A 22,898-nucleotide genomic window follows, 5' to 3' on the forward strand; every position below is an offset into this window, starting at 1 on the left:
TTTTTTTGAGATAGAGTCTTGCTCTGTTGCCCAGGCTGTGAGTGCAGTGGCTCGATGTCAGCTCACTGCAACCTCTGTCTCCCTGGTTCAAGCAATTCTCCTGCCTCAGCTTCCTGAGTAGCTGGGATTACAGGTGCGCCCCACCGTGCCTGGCTAATTTTTGTATTTTTAGTGGAGACAGGGTTTCACCATGTAGACCAGGCTTGTCATGAACTCCTGACCTCAAGTGATCTGCCTGCCTCGGCCTCCCAATGCTGGGATTACAGGTGTGAGCCACAGTGCCCAGCCCCTCCTGTATACTTTAAATCATCTCTGGATTACTTGTAATACCTAATACAATGTGAATGCAATACAAATAGTTGTATTGTATTAGTTAGGGAATAATGCCAAGAAAAAAAAGCCTGCACTTGTTCAACACAGACACAATTTTTTTTTTCCCAGATGTTTTCAAGCCATGTTTGGTTGAATCCACAGATGCAGAATCCTTTGGCTACTGTTGGGTCCTAATCACCTCCGCTTTAATAATAGAATGAACTGTTAACTTGGGGAAGTATGTATCATTCTAGTCTAGACTGTTAGACTGTTTAAGCTCTTGCTCCCGCTCAGGCCTGTTTTTTTTTGTTGTTGTTGTTTTTGTTTTTTGGTAGAGATTGGGGTCTCACCATGTGCCTAGGCTGGAGGCTGGTCTTGAATTCCTAGTCCTCAGCTTCCCAAAGTGCTGAGATTATAGGTGTGAGGAACAGTGCCCAGCCCTCAGGCCTTTTCTAATAACAGATTTAGTAGAGAGATTAGTTGCCACCATTATCATGATTATCAATAACAAACAGTGACTAAGGGCCCTGAGGTATAGAGTAGTATCGTGATTTCTTATATCACAGGACAGTTATGCTAGAGGAACCTCAAAAATAATTGAACCCAACCCCCTCATTTAATAGGTGACTCATCAAGTATGATGATAACCAGAGAGGTGGCTTGGTGGCCATATAGGCCACCTGGACATATTACTACCCCATAGCAAGTTTCAACAGGATTCCAGTTTCAAAGTATGGCAAGCTTTTGGCTAAATGAAAGGTATTTAAGATGACAGGTAGGTAGGTCTCTGGGAGTAGTCCTCATAGGAGAAGAAAACAAGACTGCTAGCAGTGAGGTCTTCATTTATGTGCTAGAAGAACCTGATTGACAGAGACCTAATACTGGAACAGTTCTGTAAACATAGCTTCTACATTTGAATAGAATAAGTATCCAGGACTATGTAAGAGGACTTTTTGTTTTCTACTTTGGAAGTTGGGCTCTTGACTCTTTGAGATTACTCTGTGGGTTTTTGCAGAGAAGCATGTTTAGTGGGCTGTTCCTTTGTTATACTTTGTTCTTATTTCCAGTTTATGTTATATAATCTGTTACTGATTTTTAGTTGTAGAAGCCATCTCTGTTCATGAAACCACCACATACACCACCCCAACTGGGTTTATTCCCTTGTAGTAGTGCTGTTTGAGTGTATCTTTAGAAAGCTATGAAATTACTCCTATCTCTCTCATAGTTCAATATTTGGCCAGATACCACACCATTGGTTATTCAGCAATAACAGTAGTGGCCATTGAACACTACTATGTGCAAGGTTCCATGCTTATATAAAGATAAGGAAATTTGATAGGTAGTGAAGTTGAATAACTTGACCAGGTTTATACTTTTAGAAAGCAGGAAGACTGGACTCAAACGCAGGGTTGTCTGACTCCTGATCCTGAGCTTTTTAGAGCTTATTCATAGGGTGTGAAACCTGCAGTGAGGAGTCCTCTTAATGAGTCTGGTGTGTCACTGGGCTGTTTAGCTTGCTTGGTATGTAAATTGAACAATGGTTTAACTATTTTTTTTTTTTTTTTTGAGATGGAATTTTACCGTGTCACTAAGGCTGGTCTCAAACTCCTGTGCTCAAGCCCTCTGTCCACCTCTGCCTCCCAAAGTGCTAGGATTACAGGTGTGAGCCACTGTGCCCGGCCAGTTTAACTTTATATTTGATTTTTTCCTCCTGTTTCTATGGAAATTATGCATATAAAGAAGATGAGATAGCTGACTGTTGGCTAACAGTTCTAACAGAAATATATGTACAGCTGGAAATGCTTGTTCCCTTTTTCCCGATTTCAGACTTAGAAAGGGGAGAATATAGATAGGGTTACTGAATAAGTTAAGTATGATCTAAGTTGGATAAAAGAACCCAGCTTTAAAGAAGCCAACATCTGTTGGATCCAGTCTTAGTGGTTTGAGCTTCTGAATAGATTGGCACATTCCAGATTCAATTTGTAGTGCCTCACATACCATTATATTTTCTAATTAAGAGCAACAGAATAATTAGACCTTGGTACTATTCTGAATTCCCATCTTAAAAGATTAGTTCTACATAGGAGCTGTTTAAAAGACATTTTAAAAACTTATTGAGTATCTGTCCAAAAGACAAATTATTTTTCTGTCCCCTTACCATAAATACCAAAAAAAAAGTTTAGAAGAACCATTATATTAACAAGTAGGTACATTTATTCCAGATAATTTATGAAATTAGTATTTCACATATAATGGCAAAAAAATAGATTTTCTTGGTTTCTTAGTGCAGTTATTTTCATTTGTATTGAACCTTTACAGAGCTTTAGTTTACAACTTTAACCTGATATCTGCCACTTTTAAGTCTAACGTTAATTTTCACTAAACCTCAGGTCAATACATTTCTAAGTATAGCCCTCAGATTTACAGTCTTTCCTCTCCTCCTTCCTTCTTATTCTTTATTCATTATTCATTTTTAAAATTTCTTTTTTATTATGAAAATAATATACCAACAATGAGTTTTCTTTTTTAAAAATTGCTACATAATATTGTCACGCGAATCTGATATGTATGATAGAATATTGTCACATGCACAGCATTCCATCAGTCCCCTGTTGGTTATTTCCAGTTCTCACTTTTTTCCTCCACAATATTGGATAATACTGCAGTGATACTGGCACACATAATTTTTCTCTCCTTCCAGATGATCATTAGGATAAATTCGTAGGAGTAGGAGTTCTGGGTCAAAGGGTATGAATATTTTTATGGCTTCTAGTATGTGTTGTTGCCAAATCACTTTCTCTTTTAAGGTTTATGTCAGTTTATACTGCCACCAGGAGTATCATGCCTGGATTATTGATGTCCATTCCTCACAGGGTGTTATGTTCTTAGTCTTGGTCTCATTTAATCTGACCTGTGAGCTACTGCCCAAAATGTTCTTCCAGAATGCTGGTCACACCTCCGTCATAGTCTTCCTCTGGTTGCCTGTCACCTATTTGCCAATTCAGGTATAAATTTTAAAATCTATATCTTTTTAAAAAAATTGTTTTGCATCCATATTAGAGGCAGCCTCCCTCCTTCAGATGGCCACTGTCTCCTACCTCTGAGTCTTCAATCTGACCATTTCTCACATTCAGAACTTCTCTGCCAGCATTTCGCTGTCTTTTTTTTTTTTTTTTTAGGACAGAGTCTTGCTCTGCCGCCAGGCTGGAGTGCAGTGGCGCAATCTCGGCTCACTGCAACCTCCGCCTCCTGGGTTCAAGCGACTCTTCCGTCTCAGCCTCCCGAGTAGCTGGGACTACAGGCGCGTGCCACCACACCTGGCTAATTTTTGTATTTTTAGTAGAGATGGGGTTTCATCATGGCAAGAATGGTCTCGATCTCTTGACCTCGTCGTGATCCGCCCACCTCGGCCTCCCAAAGTGGTGGGATTACAGGCGTGAGCCACTGCGCCCGGCCCGCTGTCTTCTTTAATTTCAAAAATTGCTGCTTCTACAACGATGTCAACGCAGAACCACCTGTAATGATGATATCTTTAGTACTTTAGTATCTTTAGTACTTCATTCTTGGTGGATTGCCAGTAAGTATTTGTCACTGTGGCCAGCGAAAGAAAGAAAAAAGAAAAAGAAAAATCTTCAGTGGAGATTTTTTTTTTAATAGGAAGGCTTAGAATTCTTAAGAGCACTTGGTTCTCTTGAATAAAACTTCGGTGGAGAATGAGGAATTCTCTGCTCTATTTTTGGCGTACTTCCATTCTTTCTGTGATCATGGGCAAGCAAACTTATTTTGTCTTCTATTCTCTTCCACTTCAGCTACAGAGTGGAAAACATAGTATTGCTGATCATCGCAGAAGAGTCATGACACTCCCTACCTTTCCAATTATTTTTTCCTCATAATCATTGGCGTCATCATTATTATAACCCTGATATTTACTGAGTATTACTACTTGCCAGCACTGAGATTGTGCTTTATATATATGCCTTAGCTTTTTTAACTGTCACAATCACTCTGTGAACTAGGTATACCCTGTTTTTGGGTGAGAAGCCCAGTTCCAGAGAGTTTATTTGCTCAAGGTCACAGCTAGTAAGTGGTGGAGCCACCATGATTTAAACTCTTATTCTTATTGAATTACTTTTCTGAAATATCAAATTATCAAGCTTCCCTAACCACAATTCTCTGATGATTTCTTATTGCATATGAAAAAAAAGTATAAACTCAGCAACATTGGAAAGCCCTTCCAAATCACTGTCCAGTCTACATTTCCATTCTCATCTTCCTCCATGCCCCACTCCCAAACATATGTCCTGTGTTCTGGTCTCACAAAGTTGCTTATTTCACAGATATATCATATAGTTTTCATACATTCGAGCCTTTGTTTTTGTTCCTGGAATGCATTCCGTTTGCCTCTGGCATACTCCTGTTTATCCCTCAAGATCCAGTGCAAAATGCTCTGTATTCTGTGAAAGCCATTCCAGATTGTGCTGGGCAGTTAGTGGCTTGGTTCACTGCACTCTTTTATCTATATTTCTGCTGCAGTCTTTTCACACTGCCTTATAATTATTTGTTTACATGCCTATCTCTTACTTTAATAAGAATATTGAGATATACCGGAAGGCAACATTTTTATGAGGACATTATATTAGATATTTTTAAACATAACCAAACTTTAAAAATCCATGTATTTAAAATGACATTGTTTCCCTTTTTTCCCCCTTCAGCATAGGGCTACTTTCAAATTTGAATCAACAGATGAAGATAAAAGAAAGGTAAGCCTTGGTGTGTGTGTGTGTGTGTGTGTGTGTGTGTTTCATTCATGGACTTTCTAAGCAGTGGTCGTGTTTTCATGTGATGGTTATTGATTGGTTTCTTGTTTCCCTTCATTTTGTTTTTTAGGAATCCAGAGAGGAAAGGTTAGGTTAAGTTTAGCCTGGGCTACACGCAACTCTTTCCTCTGTCCTCGCAGGACCATTACACTTGTATGAATCAGGAGAGTGGGAGGGATTCAGAGGAGACTCTCCCCAGATCTACTCATTCCCAAAGACTGACTATTTGGTGGTAAGACTTCAGGTTGCCCAAAATGCATTGCTAATATTATAAAGCTTAGCTTGAGACAGGGTCTTGCTCTATCACCCAGGCTGGAGTGCAGTGGCTCACTGTAACCCCAGACTCCTGGGCTCAAGAAATCCTCCTGCCTCAGCCTCCTGAGTAGTTAGAGCTACAGGTACACACCACCATGTCCATTTTTAAATATTTTTGTAGAGACAGAGGTCTCACCATATAGTCCATGCTGGTCTGTTGAACTTCTGGCCTTACGTGATCCTCCTGCCTTAACCTCCAAAAACCCTGGGATTACAGGTGTGAGCTACCATGCCTGGCCCTGCCTTTGTGTCTAGCTACGCTCTGTACATCTATCCCTGGCCATGGAAATGCCAAAACCAGATAAGATAGTATGACTGAATCAGTGTAAACCTATCACTGCTGCTAGAAAAATAGCTTAAATCCAGTATTTTGCTAGTAGTGGTTTGACAGCGCCTTGAAATCATTCCTCCATTCACCTCTGTCCCCATATCTAATATCTATGTCCTGCTCATTTTACCTTTTCAAATTTCTTCCATTCATTTTCTCCTTAACCTGTGCCCTAATTCAGGCCTACATCTGATTACTGCATCAGTTTCCTGACCTTTCATTTTCCAGTTACATGCTTTTCTAGTAGATTGGCATTCATAAATCTTAAATAGCAATCTGACCATGTCATCCTTAGCCTTAAAACCCTTAATCTATCCCTTCAGTGACTTTCTTTGCCTATGGAATAAAGTTTAAGCTTCTTAACAGGACATGCTAGGTGCTCAGTGATCTGATCCGTGCCTTCTTTTGCAGCCTATTTCTTTTCTCTCCCTTATATTTTGTGTTTTAGGAATAGGAAATGTTTCCAGTTATGCACACATCCACATCCCTTCTGTTTCTTGCTTACTACCTTTGCAATATATTGTTTTCTACCTGGAATGCCCTCTCCCTCTTGTACACCTCTTCTCTTTCTTACCTGGTGAATCCCTACTCACCTCAGGGGCACCCGCCTTCAACAAGCCCTCCTCTGACATTCCAGTTAAGGTGAAGTACCTCTTCAGTATTCTCATATACTCTTTGTAAATCTCTAACATTAATATTTATGCCTTGTTTCTTAATTGTTTATCTGTTGATGTTAGACACTGGTATCTTTATATACTTGACATTTGGAGTGCCCAGCACATAATAGGCACTCAAAAAATATTGGATGAGTGACCATGAAGTATAAATTTTGTAGATTAGAGGTTTAACTTGACTTTTTTTTGGATTTGAACAATGTAACCAAGACTAGAATACCTTTTAAAACAGGGATTCTCAACCAGGGATATGCGCTTTAGAGAGCGTTTTCAAAATAGGCCTGCTCAGGCCCAACCTCTTATCTACTGAGTGAGACTTTGGGAGGTGAGCTCTAGGCATATGTATTCTATATCTCTCTCTCTGCGTGTGTGTGTGTGTGTGTGAGTGTGTGAAGTGTATAAATTAATTAGAGACAGGATCTTGCGCCATTGCCCAGGCTGGAGTGCAGTGGCATGATCATAGTCCACTGTAACACTCCTGGGCTTAAGTGATCCTCCCACCTCAGCCTCCTGAGTAGCTAGGAATACAGGTATGTACCACCATGCCTAGCCTAAATTTTTAAATTTTTTATAGGCTCTCTATTGCCTAGGCTGGCCTCCTGAGATCCTCCCACCTTGACCTCCCACAGCCCTAGGATCACAGGTGTTAGCCACTATGTTTAGCCCAATATATATTTTTATAGATGGTCTTCAAGAAATAAATACTGATATATGTGATGGGAGTGCTAAACAGCACAATCCCTATGGAGAAGAAACTGGCAGTATCTACCAAAATTACAGTTGCATTTTACTTTTTCACCAAGTAGTGTCTCTTTTAGAAATCTATTCTGCAGATAGATTGAACTCCAAGTAAGCAGAGTTATTAATTGAAACATTGCACACAATAGCAAAAGATTGGAAACAGCCAGTGTCCAGCATTTAAGGAGTGTTTGAAGAAACTGACACATTTACATTATGGAACATTATGATGTAGTAAAAAGAGAGAGAGATTCTCATGTGCCAATGAGAGATTGAGAAAAAAAAAGCAAGGTGTTAAAAAGAACGTGTTTGAAAAACTCATGATAAATATTCAGGCTAGGAAGCCAGCTGCTATTTATTTAATTTAATTGGGAGAATCCATTCTTTATCTGTAGATTCATGGTGCCTTAGAAATCTGACGTTAGAGTCTTTGGTAGTGCTTTTACTGGCAAAAAGAAGTATATTAAGACAGAATCTCTTATGCTATATAAATTTCAGGTGAAAGGCAGAAATTTCTTATATAGTTATTAATAAAATATATTTCTAGTAGTGCAGTAGAAAAAAACTAGCATTTTCAAAGTACTGTCTTTTTCTGAGTTTTAGATTTCTGGAGGGAGTACCTACTGTATAGTGCTTATTATCAGTTATAGTGTGTAGGTTTCTGCTTCCTGGGAGGTCTGTTATAAACAATGTCATTAGGGACCTAGCTAGGTTATCTTCATTAGTGGGAAAGCATTGGCAAACAAATCCATTTCTGTTAAGTCTCCAGGGGTTAAAACCATTTATGACTCTTTCATACATAAGGCTCTTTTTAGACTTCAACATCAGAACTGTTGGACAGCTCAGAAGGATCTATACCCTAATAAGCTTTTCAAGTTCTTGATGGAGAGACACATAGAATATAGGCGTTTCTGTACATTAAGCCTACTCAGAAAATAAAAGGAACTTGCATTACTGCCCAATTTGTTATGCCCCTGTATTAGTTTGTTTTCACACTGCTGATAAAGACATACCTGAGACTGGGAAGAAAAAGAGATTTGGTGGGACTTAGAATTGCATATGGCTGGGGAGGCCTCAGAATCATGGTGGGAGGTGAAAGGCACTACTTACATGGCGGTGGCAAGAGGAAAAATGAGGAAGATGTAAAAGCAGAAACCCCTGATAAACCCATCAAATCTTGTGAGACTTATTCACTACCATGAGAAAAGTATGGGGGAAACTGCCCCATGATTCAAATTATCTCCCACCATGCCCCTCCCACAACACATGAGAATTCTGGGAGTACAGTTCATGATGAGATTTGGGTGGGGACACAGAGCCAAACCATATCGTTCCACCTCTGGCTTCTCCAAATCTCATGTTCTCATATTTCAAAACCAATTATGCCCTCCAAACAGTCCCCCAAAGTCCTAACTCATTTCAGCATTAACCCAAAAGTCTACAGTCCAAAATCTCATCTAGATTTCAGAAGATGTACGGAAATGCCTGGATGCCCAGGCAAAAGTATGCTGCCGGGGCAGGGCCCTCATGGAGAACCTCTGCTAGGGCAGTGTGGAAGGGAAATGTGGGTTCAGATCCCCTACACAGAGTCCCTACTGGGGCACCACCTAGTGGCAAGTTCCTTCCACCTATGAACCTGTAAAATCAAAAGCAAACTTCCTAGATATGGGAGAAGTTGGCCAAAATAGAGGGGTTCTAGGGCACATGCGAGTCTGAAATCCATCAGGGCAGTAAAATTCTAAAGCTCCAAAATGATCTCCTTTGACTCCATGTCTCACATCCAGGTCATGCTGATGCAAGAGGTAGGTTCTCATAGTCTTGGGCAGCTCCACACCTGTGGTTTGCAGGGTATAGCTTCCTTCCTGGCTGCTTTCACAGGCTAATGTTCAGTGTCTGTGGCTCTTCCAGGTGCACTGTGCAAGCCGTCAGTGGATCTAACATTTTGGAGTCTGGAGGATGGTGGCCGTCTTCACACAACTCCACTAGGCGGTGCCCCAGTAGGGACTCTGTGTAGGGGATCTGAACCCACATTTCCCTTCCACACTGCCCTAGCAGAGGTTCTCCATGAGGGCTCTGCCCTGGCAGCATACTTTTGCCTCGGCATCCAGGCATTTCCATACATCTTCTGAAATCTAGGTGGAGGTTCCTAAACCTCAATTCTTGACTTCTGTGCACCACAGGCTCAATACCATGTGGAAGCTGCCACGGTTTGGGGCTTGCACCCTCTGAAATTATGGGCTAAGCTGTACCATGGCCCCTTTTAGCAATGGCTGGAGCATCTGGGACTCAGGGCACCAAGTCCCTAGGCTGCACACAGCATTGGGACCCTGGGCCCAGCCCATGAAACCATATTTTCCTCCTAGGTTAAAGGGTCTGTGATGGGATGGGCTACATGAAGAACTACGACATGCCCTGGAGACATTTTCCCCTGTTGTCTTGGGGTTTCACATTTGGTTCCTCATTACTTCTGCAGCCAGCTTGAATTTCTCCTCAGAAAATGAGTATTTCTTTTCTACTGCGTCATCAGGCTGCAAATTTTCTGAACTTCTGTGCTCTGTTTCCCTTTTAAAATGGAATGCTTTTAACAGCAGCCAAGTCACCTCTTGAATGCTTTGCTGCTTAGAAATTTCTTCTGCCAGATACCCTAAGTCATCTCTCTAAAGTTCAAAGTTCCACAGATCTCTAGGACAGGGGCAAAATGCCACCAGTCTCTTTGCTAAAACATAACAAGAGTCACCTTTGCTCCAGTTCCCAACAAGTTTCTCATCTCCATCTGAGAGCACTTCAGCCTGGACCTTATTGTTCATGTCACTATCAGCCGTTTTGTCAAACCCATTCAACAAGTCTCTAGGAGGTTCCAGACTTTCCCACATTTCCTGTCTTCTTCTGAGCCCTCCAAACTGTTGCAACCTCTGCCTGATACCAAAGTTGCTTCCACATTTTCAGGTATCTTTTCAGCAACACCCCACTGTACTAGTACCAACTTACCGTATTAAACAGCTTTCATACTGCTGTTAAAGATATACCTGAGACCGGGAAGAAAAAGCAGTTTAATTGGACTTAAAATTCCACCTGGCTATGGAGGCCTCAAAATTATGGTGGGAGGTGAAACTTACATGGTGGCAGCCAGAGAAAATGTGATAAACTCATCAGCTCTAATGAGACTTACTCATTACCACGAGAACAGTATGGGGGAAACCTCCCCCATGATTCAAATTATCTCCCACCAGGTGCTGCCCACATCGTGGGAATTATGGGAGTACAATTCAAGATGAGATTTGGGTGGGGACACAGAACCAAACCATATCACTCCCCTAGTTCTCTTTCGTAAATGTGTTTTTTGTAGCTTTCTGCCAGCAACTGCTTAGTAACAGCAGGACATTTTTTGGTAAACTACGTTGCTATTTCTTTGAAAAACACTACACTCCTCTTATATGAAAAACCTTGTGACACCTTAGATAAGTGTAAGGGAGCAGTGCCCTTCAAAAAGAAAGCTTGATTATACTGTGCTTTTTAGGAGATAATCATACATTCATGATTCTGAGACTTGTGTAGTGTTTGGTAGTTTTACAAAGACTTGCTTCTTACTGGTAGTGCTGTAAAAATGGTAAGAATATCACAATTCCTATTTTATGGATAAGGAAACAGGCTCATGTGAATGACAGCTTGCTAACACACCACTAGTTAGTCGTTGAGCCTCAAAGAGCAGATTGTCTATTATGTGCACCTTCTTCACTGCTCACTGCTCCATGGCTCCCTCTTACTACCATTTGAGGTATATTTCAGAAGGCTTGAATTTATGATCCAGTACCTTGTTTTCTTTCATTTCATACTTTGAGAAAATATTTAGGTAACTAGACTTAAGTTGGAAGATAGTAAAGGAAATTACCAACTAGGAGTGCTTAAATATTTCTAGAGAAGTAAAGTCAGATACAAGGGCTAATGTTTGTGGGTATGATGCAAATAGTTCCAGGTGCATGTGGATCATTGTATAAGCACCCGTGCTTATTGAAGCATTTGCTTTATATTCTCTACCTTAATTGGTAGGTTATGATTATCTACCAGCACGTAAACAAATATGTTATGCCATGCAAATATGTAGGACTGGGGGGAGGATATGATGAATAATCTGAAAATTTACGTGTTGAGGAAATGAAAGCTCTTAAACAAAAAGCTTTGAAACAAAACTGACCTCAAAATCAATAAAGAGTACTAATAGCAATAAGTTTTGAAAGAGACATATTATGAAATGATTAAAAGATTTCCAGCTCTTTCACATATAAGAATGCAACCTTATCAAATGTGGAAAATTTCAGTTGTCTGAGATAAATCTTTGCGTAAATAGTAATTTTCCTCAAAAGAGTGAAGTTAAACGTAGCCAAATATCAAGCATATTTCACTGTCTTCAAACTCACACAGTAAGCTCATATTTCTGTGAAGCCATAGGGTAATTGCCAAATTGAAATTACAAGCTCTTTGAGGACAAGAACTCTGGCTTACTTCATATTATCAGCAAAATAGGCGCCTGTGTTAAAGGCTCGTTAATGAATGAAGAGAACTTGGAGAGTGAGTTGGAGGCCAGAATTCCTGTGACTTGTACATATTTGGTTTTGTGTTGTATATTATTTTAGCTATAAAGCAGAATCCCGCGCACGTCTCACATTGTTCACCAAAAAAGCTTTTTACAAAGTATGCATACAGTATGATCACAGCCACATAAAACTGTTAAAAACTACACAAAGAAAAAATGATGACAAGGAGATTTACCAAATGGCAGCTACTTGAATAGCTGTGGATATTTTTCTTTTCCTTTTCTGTTTTTTAAACTTTTATATTATAATAGATAGTAATAAGTACTGGTTCATTATATAATGATAACATGTTAACAATATATTCTTTTATAATGGTATGATTGGAGACATGAGCAAAGGACTAATACTTCTTTTTTCAACTCATGTATTTTCTCTAAAATTGGCTTTCTTGATTACCTTACATATTCCTTTTAGGGGAGCATAAAAAGCTGTTATTGAGTGTACAGTAGAATTATCTGCAGAGCCAGTGTATGGAGTGAAATAAATCTATATAAACCAAAAGTTCATTCTGCCTTATCTCACCTTGAATCTGGTGCCTGAGACCACTCAGCCATCCTGACACTCCATTCTGCCATTTCACATACTTTTTTCTTTTTTTCCCCCAGATATGAATGTATTTAGCATATTAGAGATCTCTGTAATTCACAAATATTTTTTCGTAAATCCTATATTCCTGGCCTTGTGTTAGGCCTTGGTTCCTAAGTTGGCTTTTTATCCATGGTGTTTGGTTTGGCACTTTCTCAATTACAGATGTATGCTGAAGCTGGCCATCATAAACTATAGAAAATCAATGGGTAAATTTCTATATTAGATTTCCCCCAAGGAATATGTGCCAAAATAGAATCATCAATCCTAGACTGTGACTCCATGCTTGGGAATAGCTTGAGGAATAGATACTTGTTCTAAAAGCCCTTTGTCCTTATTTTGGTCATTTGAAATTGTCATACTCCAGTTTTTACTAAATAAAATAAGCTTTGTATGCTTTGCAAATTTGACTCAATATTTATTTTATGTCTTTGCTTGAGGTAATATTTTGATACATAGTGCAAGTACAGTTCTCACTTAGAAACCAATAATTTTCAGCATCTTGGTCTCTTTAAAATAATTGCACATAATACCTAAAGTATATCTAAACCTTTTATTATTTATTTATTTTTTTATTATACTTTAAGTTCTGGGGTCCATGTGTAGAACATGCAAGTTTGTTACATAGGTATACACGTGCTATGGTGGTTTGCTTAGATATTTCTCCTAATGCTATCCTTCCCCTATCCCCCCACCCCCTGCTATCCCTCCCCAATCCCCCCATCCCCTGACAGGCCCTGGTGTGTGATATCCCCTTCCCCGTGTCCATGTGTTCTCATTGTTCAACAGCCACTTATGAGTGAGAACGTGCAGTGTTTGGTTTTCTGTTCTTGCGTCAGTTTGCTGAGAATGATAGTTTCCAGCTTTATCCGTGGCCCTGCAAAGGACAGGAACTCATGCTTTTTATGGTTGTATAGTATTCCATGGTGTATATGTGCCACATTTTCTTTATCCAGTCTATCATTCATAGGCATTTGGGTTGGTTCCAAGTCTTTGCTATTGTGAACAGTGCCACAATACACATACGTGTACATGTGACTTTATAATAGAATGATTTATAATTCTTTGGGTATATGCCCAGAAATGGGATTGCTGGGTCAAATGGTATTTCTGTTTCTAAATCCTTGAGGCATCATCACACTTTCTTCCACAGTGGTTGAACTAATTTACACTCCCACCAGCAGTGTAAAAGCATTCCTATTTCTCCACATCCTCTCCAGCATCTGTTGTCTCCTGATTTTTTAATGATTGTTATTCTAACTGGCATGAGATGGTATCTCAATATGGTTTTGATTTGCATTTCTCTAATGACCAGTGATGATGAGCTTTTTTCATATGTTTGTTGGCTGCGTAAATATCTTCCTTTGAGAAATGTCTGTTCCTATCCTTTGCCCACTTTTTGATGGGGTTGTTTGTTTTTCTCCTGTAAATTTGTTTAAGTTCTTTGTAGATTCTGGATATTAGCCTTTTGTCAGATGGGTAGATCGCAAAAATTTTTTGCCATTCTGTTGGTTGCTGGTTCACTCTAATGACATTTTCTTTTGCTATACAGCGGCTCTTTAGTTAGATTCCATTTGTCTATTTTGGCTTTTGTTGTCATAGCTTTTGGTGTTTTAGTCATGAAGTCCTTTCCCATGCCTATGTCCTGAATGGTATTGCCTAAGTTTTCTTCTAGGGTTTTTATGTTGATAGGTCTTATGTTTAAATCTTTAATCTATCTGGAGTTAATTTTTGTATAAGGTGTAAGGAGGGGATCCAGTTTCAGCTTTCTGCATATGGCTAGCCAGTTTTCCCAACACCATTTATTAAATAGGGAATCCTTTCCTCATTGCGTGTTTTTGTGAGGTTTGTCAAAGATCAGATGGTTGTAGATGTGTGTTGTTATTTCTGAGGCCTCTGTTCTGTTCCATTAAACCTTTTACTTTTTAAAGTTCTTGTCCAGCTAGAATCTGGCACGAGACTTGACTTAGAAGGTCTGAGTTGTGTTATAAGGCAGGATGAATGCCTCACGGTAGGTCAAAAAAAACAATTTAAACTTCATTCCAAATTTCACTTTTAGTTTTAGATGTTTTGCCATGGCATTAGAGGAGTAAATCTAGAAAGCAAAGACAGGACAGCCCTAACTTAGTAAGCCATAGGTATGGCAATCTATACATGATCTTTGGATCACTTTTCAAGATTTCTCTCTGGGATAATAAGAATACTATCTCTGGTATGTACTTTAGAGTTTCAGGTGCATTTTCTCCTAATAGAGATTTCATCAAGAAATTCCACTTCCAGCCATGACAGTGTGAGGACCTCTATGGATCTGTTCCCTAATGGAACTGCTAAAAATTATTTTTAAGAACAACCATTTAAAGTCTGGAAATAGTCCCAAAGGCATACAGTCAATGAAGAAACACCTATTTAAGAAAATCTAAAACTCAGTAGGAAAAGTGGACCAGGTGCTGTGTCTCACGCTTGTAATCCCAGCTACTCAGGTGGCTTGAGGTGAGAGGATTGCTTGAGTCTAGGAATTTGATGCTATGGTGAGCTGTGATCACATAACTGCACTCCAACATGGGTGACAGAGCGAGACCCTATCTCTAAGGAAAAAAAGCAAGGAAAGTGAAAGTCTGTGTTATTTGAACCAAGACCTGTTCTGTCCCTCTCTTTTGGCTAAGTGAGATAGAAACTCTTCTCCAAACTGGTGCAGGGAAGAATATACGGTTCCCTTTCCCTCTAGCTCCCAGTTGGAGTGCTGTCTTCACAGGAATGACAGAATGTCAGTATTTCTTATCCTTCTCCCAGCTACCTGTTGCAGAAACTAAATTCTGGGTAAGTATAGATGAGTGATGGGTCCTTCCTCCTTCCATCCTGCCCTTCCTTATGGGATGGCAGCTATACCTTGGCTGTGACACTGCTGAAAATACTGGGGCCACAGTCATCCTGGTAGTGGAACATGGTTCCACCCCAGGAAAAGCAAACCAAGGACATCTAGGGTTGCTGTACCTCTACTTCAATTGAGCTGTCAGCCCTAAAGTGGGGGTATCACACAGAAAGAAGCATGCCATTGTCTCTGCCCCCAGCATCAGCACCAGGGGTCAGAAGTTTTGTCCAGGGGAAGAAGCAGCCATTATAAAAGAGAGCTCTGAATGTGTCCTCAGAGGAACTGGCTTCGTTTGCAGTAGAATATGGAGAAGTTCATGCCTAAGGGTGTAGGTTGTAGTGAAAGGCACTTAGGGGCAGATTGACACAGTCATTGGAGATATAGATTAACCCAAAGACCAGCTACTTTGCTAGGAGGAAAGGGATAACTGGACTAAACTGCTAGAGAGAAAGGTGAATAGTGGTAGTTGGAGGAATTATCCCCTCAAAAGAGCGTTAATAGATTGGATCTGTTTGTGGAGCAATTTTTGCCCCAGGACCTTTTTGAAGGCAATAGATCAGTCAGTCATCAACTAGTGACACATAACAGCTGTGTGTGGTCAGGAAGGGAGAGAGTCAGAGGGCCTGCCAAAGCCACTGTCTCCCAGGACAACTGTGGGCATACTCAATGGTGTGCCCCGTAAGGTGCAACATTAGGGCTTCACACTTTGAGGAGGGAGAGGGAGAATAGACTACTAAGATAATTCAGCCAGTCACTAAACAAATAAACAAATACAATAGCAAGTCTTAGAGGGAGTAGTGGTAGTGCAAATACCTAGAGTTGTTAGAAGATGTCTAGTTTCCAAAAAATATTATTAGACATTCAAATAAATAGGAAAGAATGATCCACACATGGGGAAATAAAAGCAGTCACCAAAAACTGCCTGTATGAGTGAACAGATGTTGGATTTAACGAAGACTTCAAAGTAGCCATTATAAATATATTCAGAGAACTGAAGGAAACCATGATTAAAGAAGTCACAGATGTGATGAAGTCACATCAAATGGAGAAATCAATACAGAGATAGAAATTATTTTTTGAAAGAGCCAAATAAAGATTCTGGAGTTGAATAAAATACAATAGCTGAAAAAAAAATTCACTGAAGGGGCTCAATAGTAGATTTGAACTGGTAGAAGGAGGAATAAGCAAACTTGAAGATATAGCAATAGAGAATATTCAAGGCAATGAATATTTTTTCTGTTCATAAAGAATAAAGAAAAACGAACAGAGCCTTAGAGAGTTGTGGAACAACATTTACACACCAACCTACACATAATGAGAATACCAGAAGGAAAGGAAAGGGAGAGTAGAACAAAAATATATTTGAAGAAATAATGGCTTAAAACTTTCCAAATTTATTGGAAACATGCACATTGGTAGTTCATTGAACCCAAAGAGGTGCGTAAATACATCATAGTAAAAATGCTAAAAGCCAAAGACAAGAAGAAAATCTTGAAAGCAGCAAGAGAAACATGACTCATCACTACACAGGAAGGTCAATAAGATTCACAGCTGACTTGCCATCAGAAATGTAAGTCAGTGGGATAACATTTAAAGTGCTTAAAGAAGAAACCTCAACTAAGAATCCTATATCTAGAAAGCTATCTTTTAACAGTGCAGGGGAGAGAAAGACATTTTCAGATAAAAAACTGAAAGAATTTGTTGCTAGCTGACTCACCTTACAAGACTTGCTAAAACAAGTTCTTCACATTGAAAGCAAGTAACCCTAAACAGTACTTTGAATCCACGTGAAGAAATAAAGAGTACCAGTAAAGCTGATTATGTAATTGTAAAAGTCAGTATAAATACATAATTCTCCCATTTCTCTTAGTTGATTTTAAAAGCATTTGTATAAAACAATATGTATATAATATATTATTCAGTCAATAATATAGAGAAATGTAATACACTTGCCAAAAACAGCACAATGGTGAATGGGAGCAAAGCTGTATTGAACTAAGGAAGCAAATCCAGATGGTAACTAGGATCCACAAGAGCAAATCAAGAAAACCAGAAATGATAAATAAGAAGGCTGATATAACAAAAGCTATAAATGTATACTTGTTCTCCTTTCTTTTCCCAGCTTCTTTAAAAGACAAAATTATAAAGTAATAATTATAATAATGTATTATTGGATTTGTAATGTTTATAGGTGTATATATATATAGCAATAATACTGTAGAAAGAGGGGAAAGGGAGTAGTGAAGTGGCTACATTGTCTGGGTTAAATACATGGGGATTGTCATCTCACACCAAGAAAATTTAGGACATGGACACACACCGGAGTTTGGGAGCAGACGTTTAATAGGCAAAAGAAAGAGAAAGGAAAATAGCTTTCTCTCTAGTGAGAGAGAGGGGACTACTGAGAGGAAAAAGGAGCCAGCGGCTGATGTGCCAGATTTTATAGTCAGATTTGAGGAGGTGATGTCTCATTTACATAAAGTTCACAGATTGGTTCGATCAGGTATGATGTTTACATAACATGGAGAAGGCTGGCCACCCCACCCCAATGTTGTTATGCAAATGAACTTTCCCATTGACTGGCACTGTCTTGTCTGCTCCTTAATGTACATGTGGCTGACAAAGAGAAGGGAAGATGGAGCAGGGAAGATGGAGCTGCCATCTTGAATATGATTGGCACAACTGCCAGCATTTGTGTCTGCAGCTCGATTTTACAGGCTGCTGTTTGTTAGAAAGGAAAATAATTTGGGGCTGCTTTTCATTAAAAGAAAAACCTTACGGAGGACTTCTGTACCCTCACTATCTGCCTAAGTAATTTCTTCTTAATTCCTGTATCAGTAGTGCTATACAGGAATGTTTCTGTATCTCACTAGAACTAAATTAGTATAAATCTGTAGCTGATTCTAATAAGGTATATATGCTGAGCCCTAGAACAATGACTAAGGACATAACTCATACCTAGACTCTGAAAACTGTAAAACATTGTTAAAAGAAATTAAGGGCGCTTTTAATAAAAGAAAAAACATCCCATGGTCATGGATTAGAAGACTTACCATTGCTAAAATGTCAGTACTCCTCACATTCATCTACAGATTCAATGCAATTCCTTTTAGAAGCCCAGGTGGCTTCTTTGTAGAAATTGACAAGCTAGTTCTACAATTCATGTGAAATTACAACAGACACAGAGTAGTCAAAACAACCTTGAAAGGAAGAAGCAGCTCAGAAGATTCACAATTCCTGATTTTAAAGTTTACTACAGGGCCAGGAGCAGTGGCTCATGCCCATAATTCAAGCATTTTGGGAGGCCAAGGTGGGATGATCTCTTGAGCTCAGGATTTCGAGACCAGCCTGGGCAAAATAGTGAGATGTACCCCTCCACATCTCTAAAACAAACAAAAATTACTACAAAGCAGTAATAAGGAAGCTAGTATTGGCATGAGGATAAATGTAGATGTTAACAGTTGGTGCTGTGACACTTAAATAGCCACATGTAAAAGAATACAGCTGGATTCTTACCTCATGCTGTATATAAAAATTAACTCCAAATGAACCAAAGACCCAAATGTAAGCATTAAAGTCATAAAACTCTTAGAAAACATAAACGTAAATCTTCACATCCCTGGATTTGGCAGTGGATTCTTAGAGATAAGACCAAAACCACAAATAATAAATGAAAAAAATACGTGAATTGGATTTCATCAAAGTTAAATACTTGTACTTTGAAGGATACTATCATGAAAGTAAAAAGACAACACACAGAATGGGAGAAAATATTTGCAAATCCTATCTGACAAAATACGTGTATCTAGAATGTATAAATAACTCTTACAACTCAGAGGCAGTTCAGTCTTAAAATGGGCAAATAATCTGACTAGACACTTTTCCAAAGAAGATATACAAAAGGACAGTAAAGATACTTCACATTATTAGTCATCAGGGAAATGCAAATCAAAACCACCATAAAGTATCACTTCATACCCACTAGGATGGCTAGAACAAAAAAGTAAGATAATAACAAGTGTTGACAAGAACTGGAAGAAAGAAAATTCCCCATACACTGCTGGTGGGAGTGTAGAATGGTGCAACAGCTTGGAAAACAGTCTGGCAGATCCTCAAAAGGCTGAATAATTAGCATATGACCCAGCAATTGTACTCCTAGGTGTCTATTCAAGAGACATGGAAATAAATGTCCACATGAAAACTTGTAAACAAATATTCATGGCATTATTCATAATAGCCAAAAGATGTAAACAACCCAAATGCCTGTCACCTGGTGAGTGGATAAATAAAATGTGTTATATCTATGTAATGAAATATTTGACCATAAAAAGGAGTAAACTAACTGATGCTGCTACGACATGGATGAACTTTGGAAACATGCTACGTGAAAGATACCAGACACAAAAGGCCATAGATCGTATGATCTATTAACTTAAAATTTTAAAATAGGCAGATCCATGGTGACAAAGTAGGTTGATGGTTGCCAGGGGCTGGAGGAAGAGAGAAACAGGAGTTTCTCTCATAGGAATTGGAGTTTCTTCTGGGGGTGATGAGAATGTTTTAAAATTAGATAGGATGGTAGCACAAGTGTGAATATAGTAAAAACCAATGAATTGCATGCTTTAACAAGTTGAACTTTACAATATGTGATTTATATCTCAAGCTATTTTAACAATAAGTACTAGCAGATAATGTATCCTGTATGCCCATCATCATTCCAAGTACTGTTGGGTATTAACATTTAATCCTTACCACAAAGCTATAGTAGGTAGAATTCTTTTGCTTATTTTACAGATGAGAAAACAAAGGCATGCAGAGAAATCGCTTGCCTAAACTAATGAAGTTGGAGATCATGATTCGAGCTTAGGCAGCCTGGCTCCATGACCCATGTGCTACGCCATATTGCCACTCATTAATAGTTGGATATTCCTGTTGTGTAATTTATGAATCAATTCTATTTATTTTCTGATTTTAGGCATCCGAAATGTAAGATTTGATGGAGAACATAAAGCTTTGACATTAAACTAGTTATAGCATTGACAGAAAACAGAAGATCATGCTTGCCAGTGTAAGTGACTGAGTAGAGTAACTAGTGAAGAAGGTATCTGTGTAGTACTGGACTTAAAACACTTAGGCATATAGTGAATTTTTTTTTTTTTTTTGATGCCTCGGATTGATTTTTTGTTGTCAAAAATGTGAGGTTTCCTTTTCTTCAGTAGCTAGCTTTTCTCTTCCTTTCAAATTTTGATCATATGCTGAGGAAAGTACAGAAATTGGTACATCTTTGATGCATGGAAAACTCATAGGGACCTGAAAGTTCTTGGCTGACCGGATATTTCCACCGTTCTCAACTCCTCGATTTGTAGATTTAAAAAAAAAGCAAAAACTAGAGGTTGACTTACCCAAGGTCAGAGTTAATGAGCAGAATAGCTGGAACTCAAACCAGGTCTTCTGTCTCCTTTTCTGATTTCAGTGATCATTTTTGAAGGGCTTATCCTCAGAGAACTCACAGTGTAGTAAGGGACCCACAGTGTGTACCAGTACAGTACAATTTCTTCTAAGGCATCCTATACTAAGAGTCATCACCCTGAGTGAATACTTTCAGTAGTGGAAAGCTTACAGCAGCCACTACAGTTTTGTTTTGTTTCGTTTTTTAGATGGCTCTGTTAGAAGGCGTTTACTTATATGAACTCTAAACCTGCTTTGCTTGTCCTACTTTACCCGTATTCCTCTTTGCTGCTGTTGTCCATCATTTGACTTAGCTTCCCACCTTTTTTCTGCCTCTCAGTCTTTATTTTTTTTTCCCCTACTTACTACCCAGCACATTTATCCAAAAGCTTTCTCTAGCAAAATTCCCTATAGTTTATTCCTTCAGTCTTTTAGCACATAGCTTAAATTGCTCTATATTGACAGTTAGCATTTCTTATTCATTTTACGTATGTCCAACCTCCCTGATACTTTAAATTACTTGAGTCATGTTCTTTTATAGCTCACTAAACCCAAATAGACATCTTATCACTAAGTTGGAATATATTCCTCCTGAATAATTAGCACACACTTACATTTTAAATTGGGAACATTTTCAGATATGTTCCTGTATCAGAGTGGTATATATAGGTGCTCAGTAACGGACACTGTAGAATCTATAGAATTAATAGAAAAATTGCAGTGTTATTTTTTATAACATCACTACTTCCCTTTCTCAGGTAGCTTTGCTGTTTCATTAAAAGGCAAACACTTGTAAACAAACAAAAATATTCCTAGCAGTATTTTGCTGAAATAGAATGTGGTTGTTAGCGTTTCTTGATGTGTTTGTCCATCTGGCCATCTTTATGATGTAATGTGCATCAATCTCCTACTCTATGCCAAGCACTATGCTAGAGGTTTTTAAGACGTTATCTCTTTTCATATTTATAAGCCCTAGTTGTTATCTCTATTTATTTAGAGTGATTTCAAGAAATTTGCCCAAGATTACCTAGCCACAGGGGCAGAACACAGCTAGTGTTTGAATCCAGGTGCTTTCTTTTACTTCAACTGTACTGTTTCAATTAAGTCATGTATAAGATGTCTTATACTTCATAACAGGATTTCTCATATGCTGTCTATATAAATAATTACCATAAGCCTGTGAGATAGACATATTTCTATCTTATAAATAAGGAAGTTTAGTTTCAGAGAGGTCAGTTTACTCCAGATCCAAGTTCGGAAAATAGAACTAGGGACTAGAAAGAACCCACGAACTTTGTTTCCGTGCTTTTTCTGCTATGTTATTAATGTGTTTTTGTGCCTTTGAAGACCTCTAAAATCACACAACTGTCTCATTGAGACAACTTAACTTCCCTCTTTCCCCTATTCTCTGCTATCTTAGTCTGCTTGAGCTGTCAGAATACCATAGACTGTATGGCTTAAAGGACAGAAATTTATTTCTCACAGTTCTGAAGGCTGGGAAGCCGAGATCAAGGTGCTGTCAAGGTAGGTTTCCTTCTGAAGCCTCTTCTCCTAGCTTGTGAGCAGCTGGTATGTCACTGTGTGCTTATATATATTTACACAGCAAGAACATAAGCTCTTGGTGTCTCTTATAAGGGAAGTAATCCCACGAGACCAGGGCCCTACCCTCATGACTTCACCTAACCCCAGTTACCTCTGTATTTACTTGTTCTTTCACTGCTATAAAGAAATACCTGAGACTGGATAATTTATAAAGAAAAGAGTTTTAATAGGCTCGCAGTTCTACAAGCTCTACAGGAAGTAAGGCAGCATCTGTTTCTGGGAAAGCCTCAGGAAGCTTTTACTCATGGCAGAAGGCAAAGCAGGAATGAGGCACTTCATGTGGCTGAGCAGGAGGAAGACAGAGAAGGGAGAGGTGCTACACACTTTTAAACAGCCAGATCTCACGAGAACTCAGGACAGTACAAAGGGGAAAATCTGCCCCTATGACCCAGTCACCTCCCACTTCCCAACATGTAATTCTCATCTCCAGCACCAGGGATTACATTTCAACATGAGATTGGGTGGAGACACAGATCCAAACTATATCACTGCTCAAAAGCCTCATCTCAATATATTAATATTACAACATTGTGGGTTAGAGCTTTCACATATAAATCTGGGGACATGGGAGACAAACATATAGTCCATATATTAGCTTACCATCAGAGTCTCTGA

The 22,898-nt window shown here is 39.0% G+C and overlaps 1 protein-coding gene across 13 annotated transcripts in view; it reads left to right on the plus strand.

Moving 5' to 3' along the window:
- Positions 1–22,898, plus strand: part of RIC8B (RIC8 guanine nucleotide exchange factor B) — a 115,323-nt gene that overhangs the window by 5,101 nt on the left and 87,324 nt on the right. For 10 of the 13 annotated variants that reach the window (XR_005202273.1, XR_001828788.2, XR_005202276.1 and 7 more), the window contains exon 2: positions 5,028–5,075. The exons of 2 other annotated variants lie outside the window; for them this stretch is intronic. Coding sequence is in view for 4 of the 11 variants with exons in the window: in XM_017540887.2 (XP_017396376.1) it covers positions 5,028–5,075 (48 nt within the window). In the remaining 7 variants the exon portion in view is untranslated. Of the gene's footprint in view, positions 1–5,027; positions 5,076–21,523; positions 22,206–22,898 lie in introns of those variants that run through there. One more of the 13 variants, XM_037742991.1, reaches the window with a different exon arrangement.

This window comes from Cebus imitator, unplaced genomic scaffold, assembly GCF_001604975.1.
Source record: "Cebus imitator isolate Cc_AM_T3 unplaced genomic scaffold, Cebus_imitator-1.0 Scaffold8, whole genome shotgun sequence".
Classification (NCBI taxonomy): Eukaryota; Metazoa; Chordata; class Mammalia; order Primates; family Cebidae; genus Cebus; species Cebus imitator.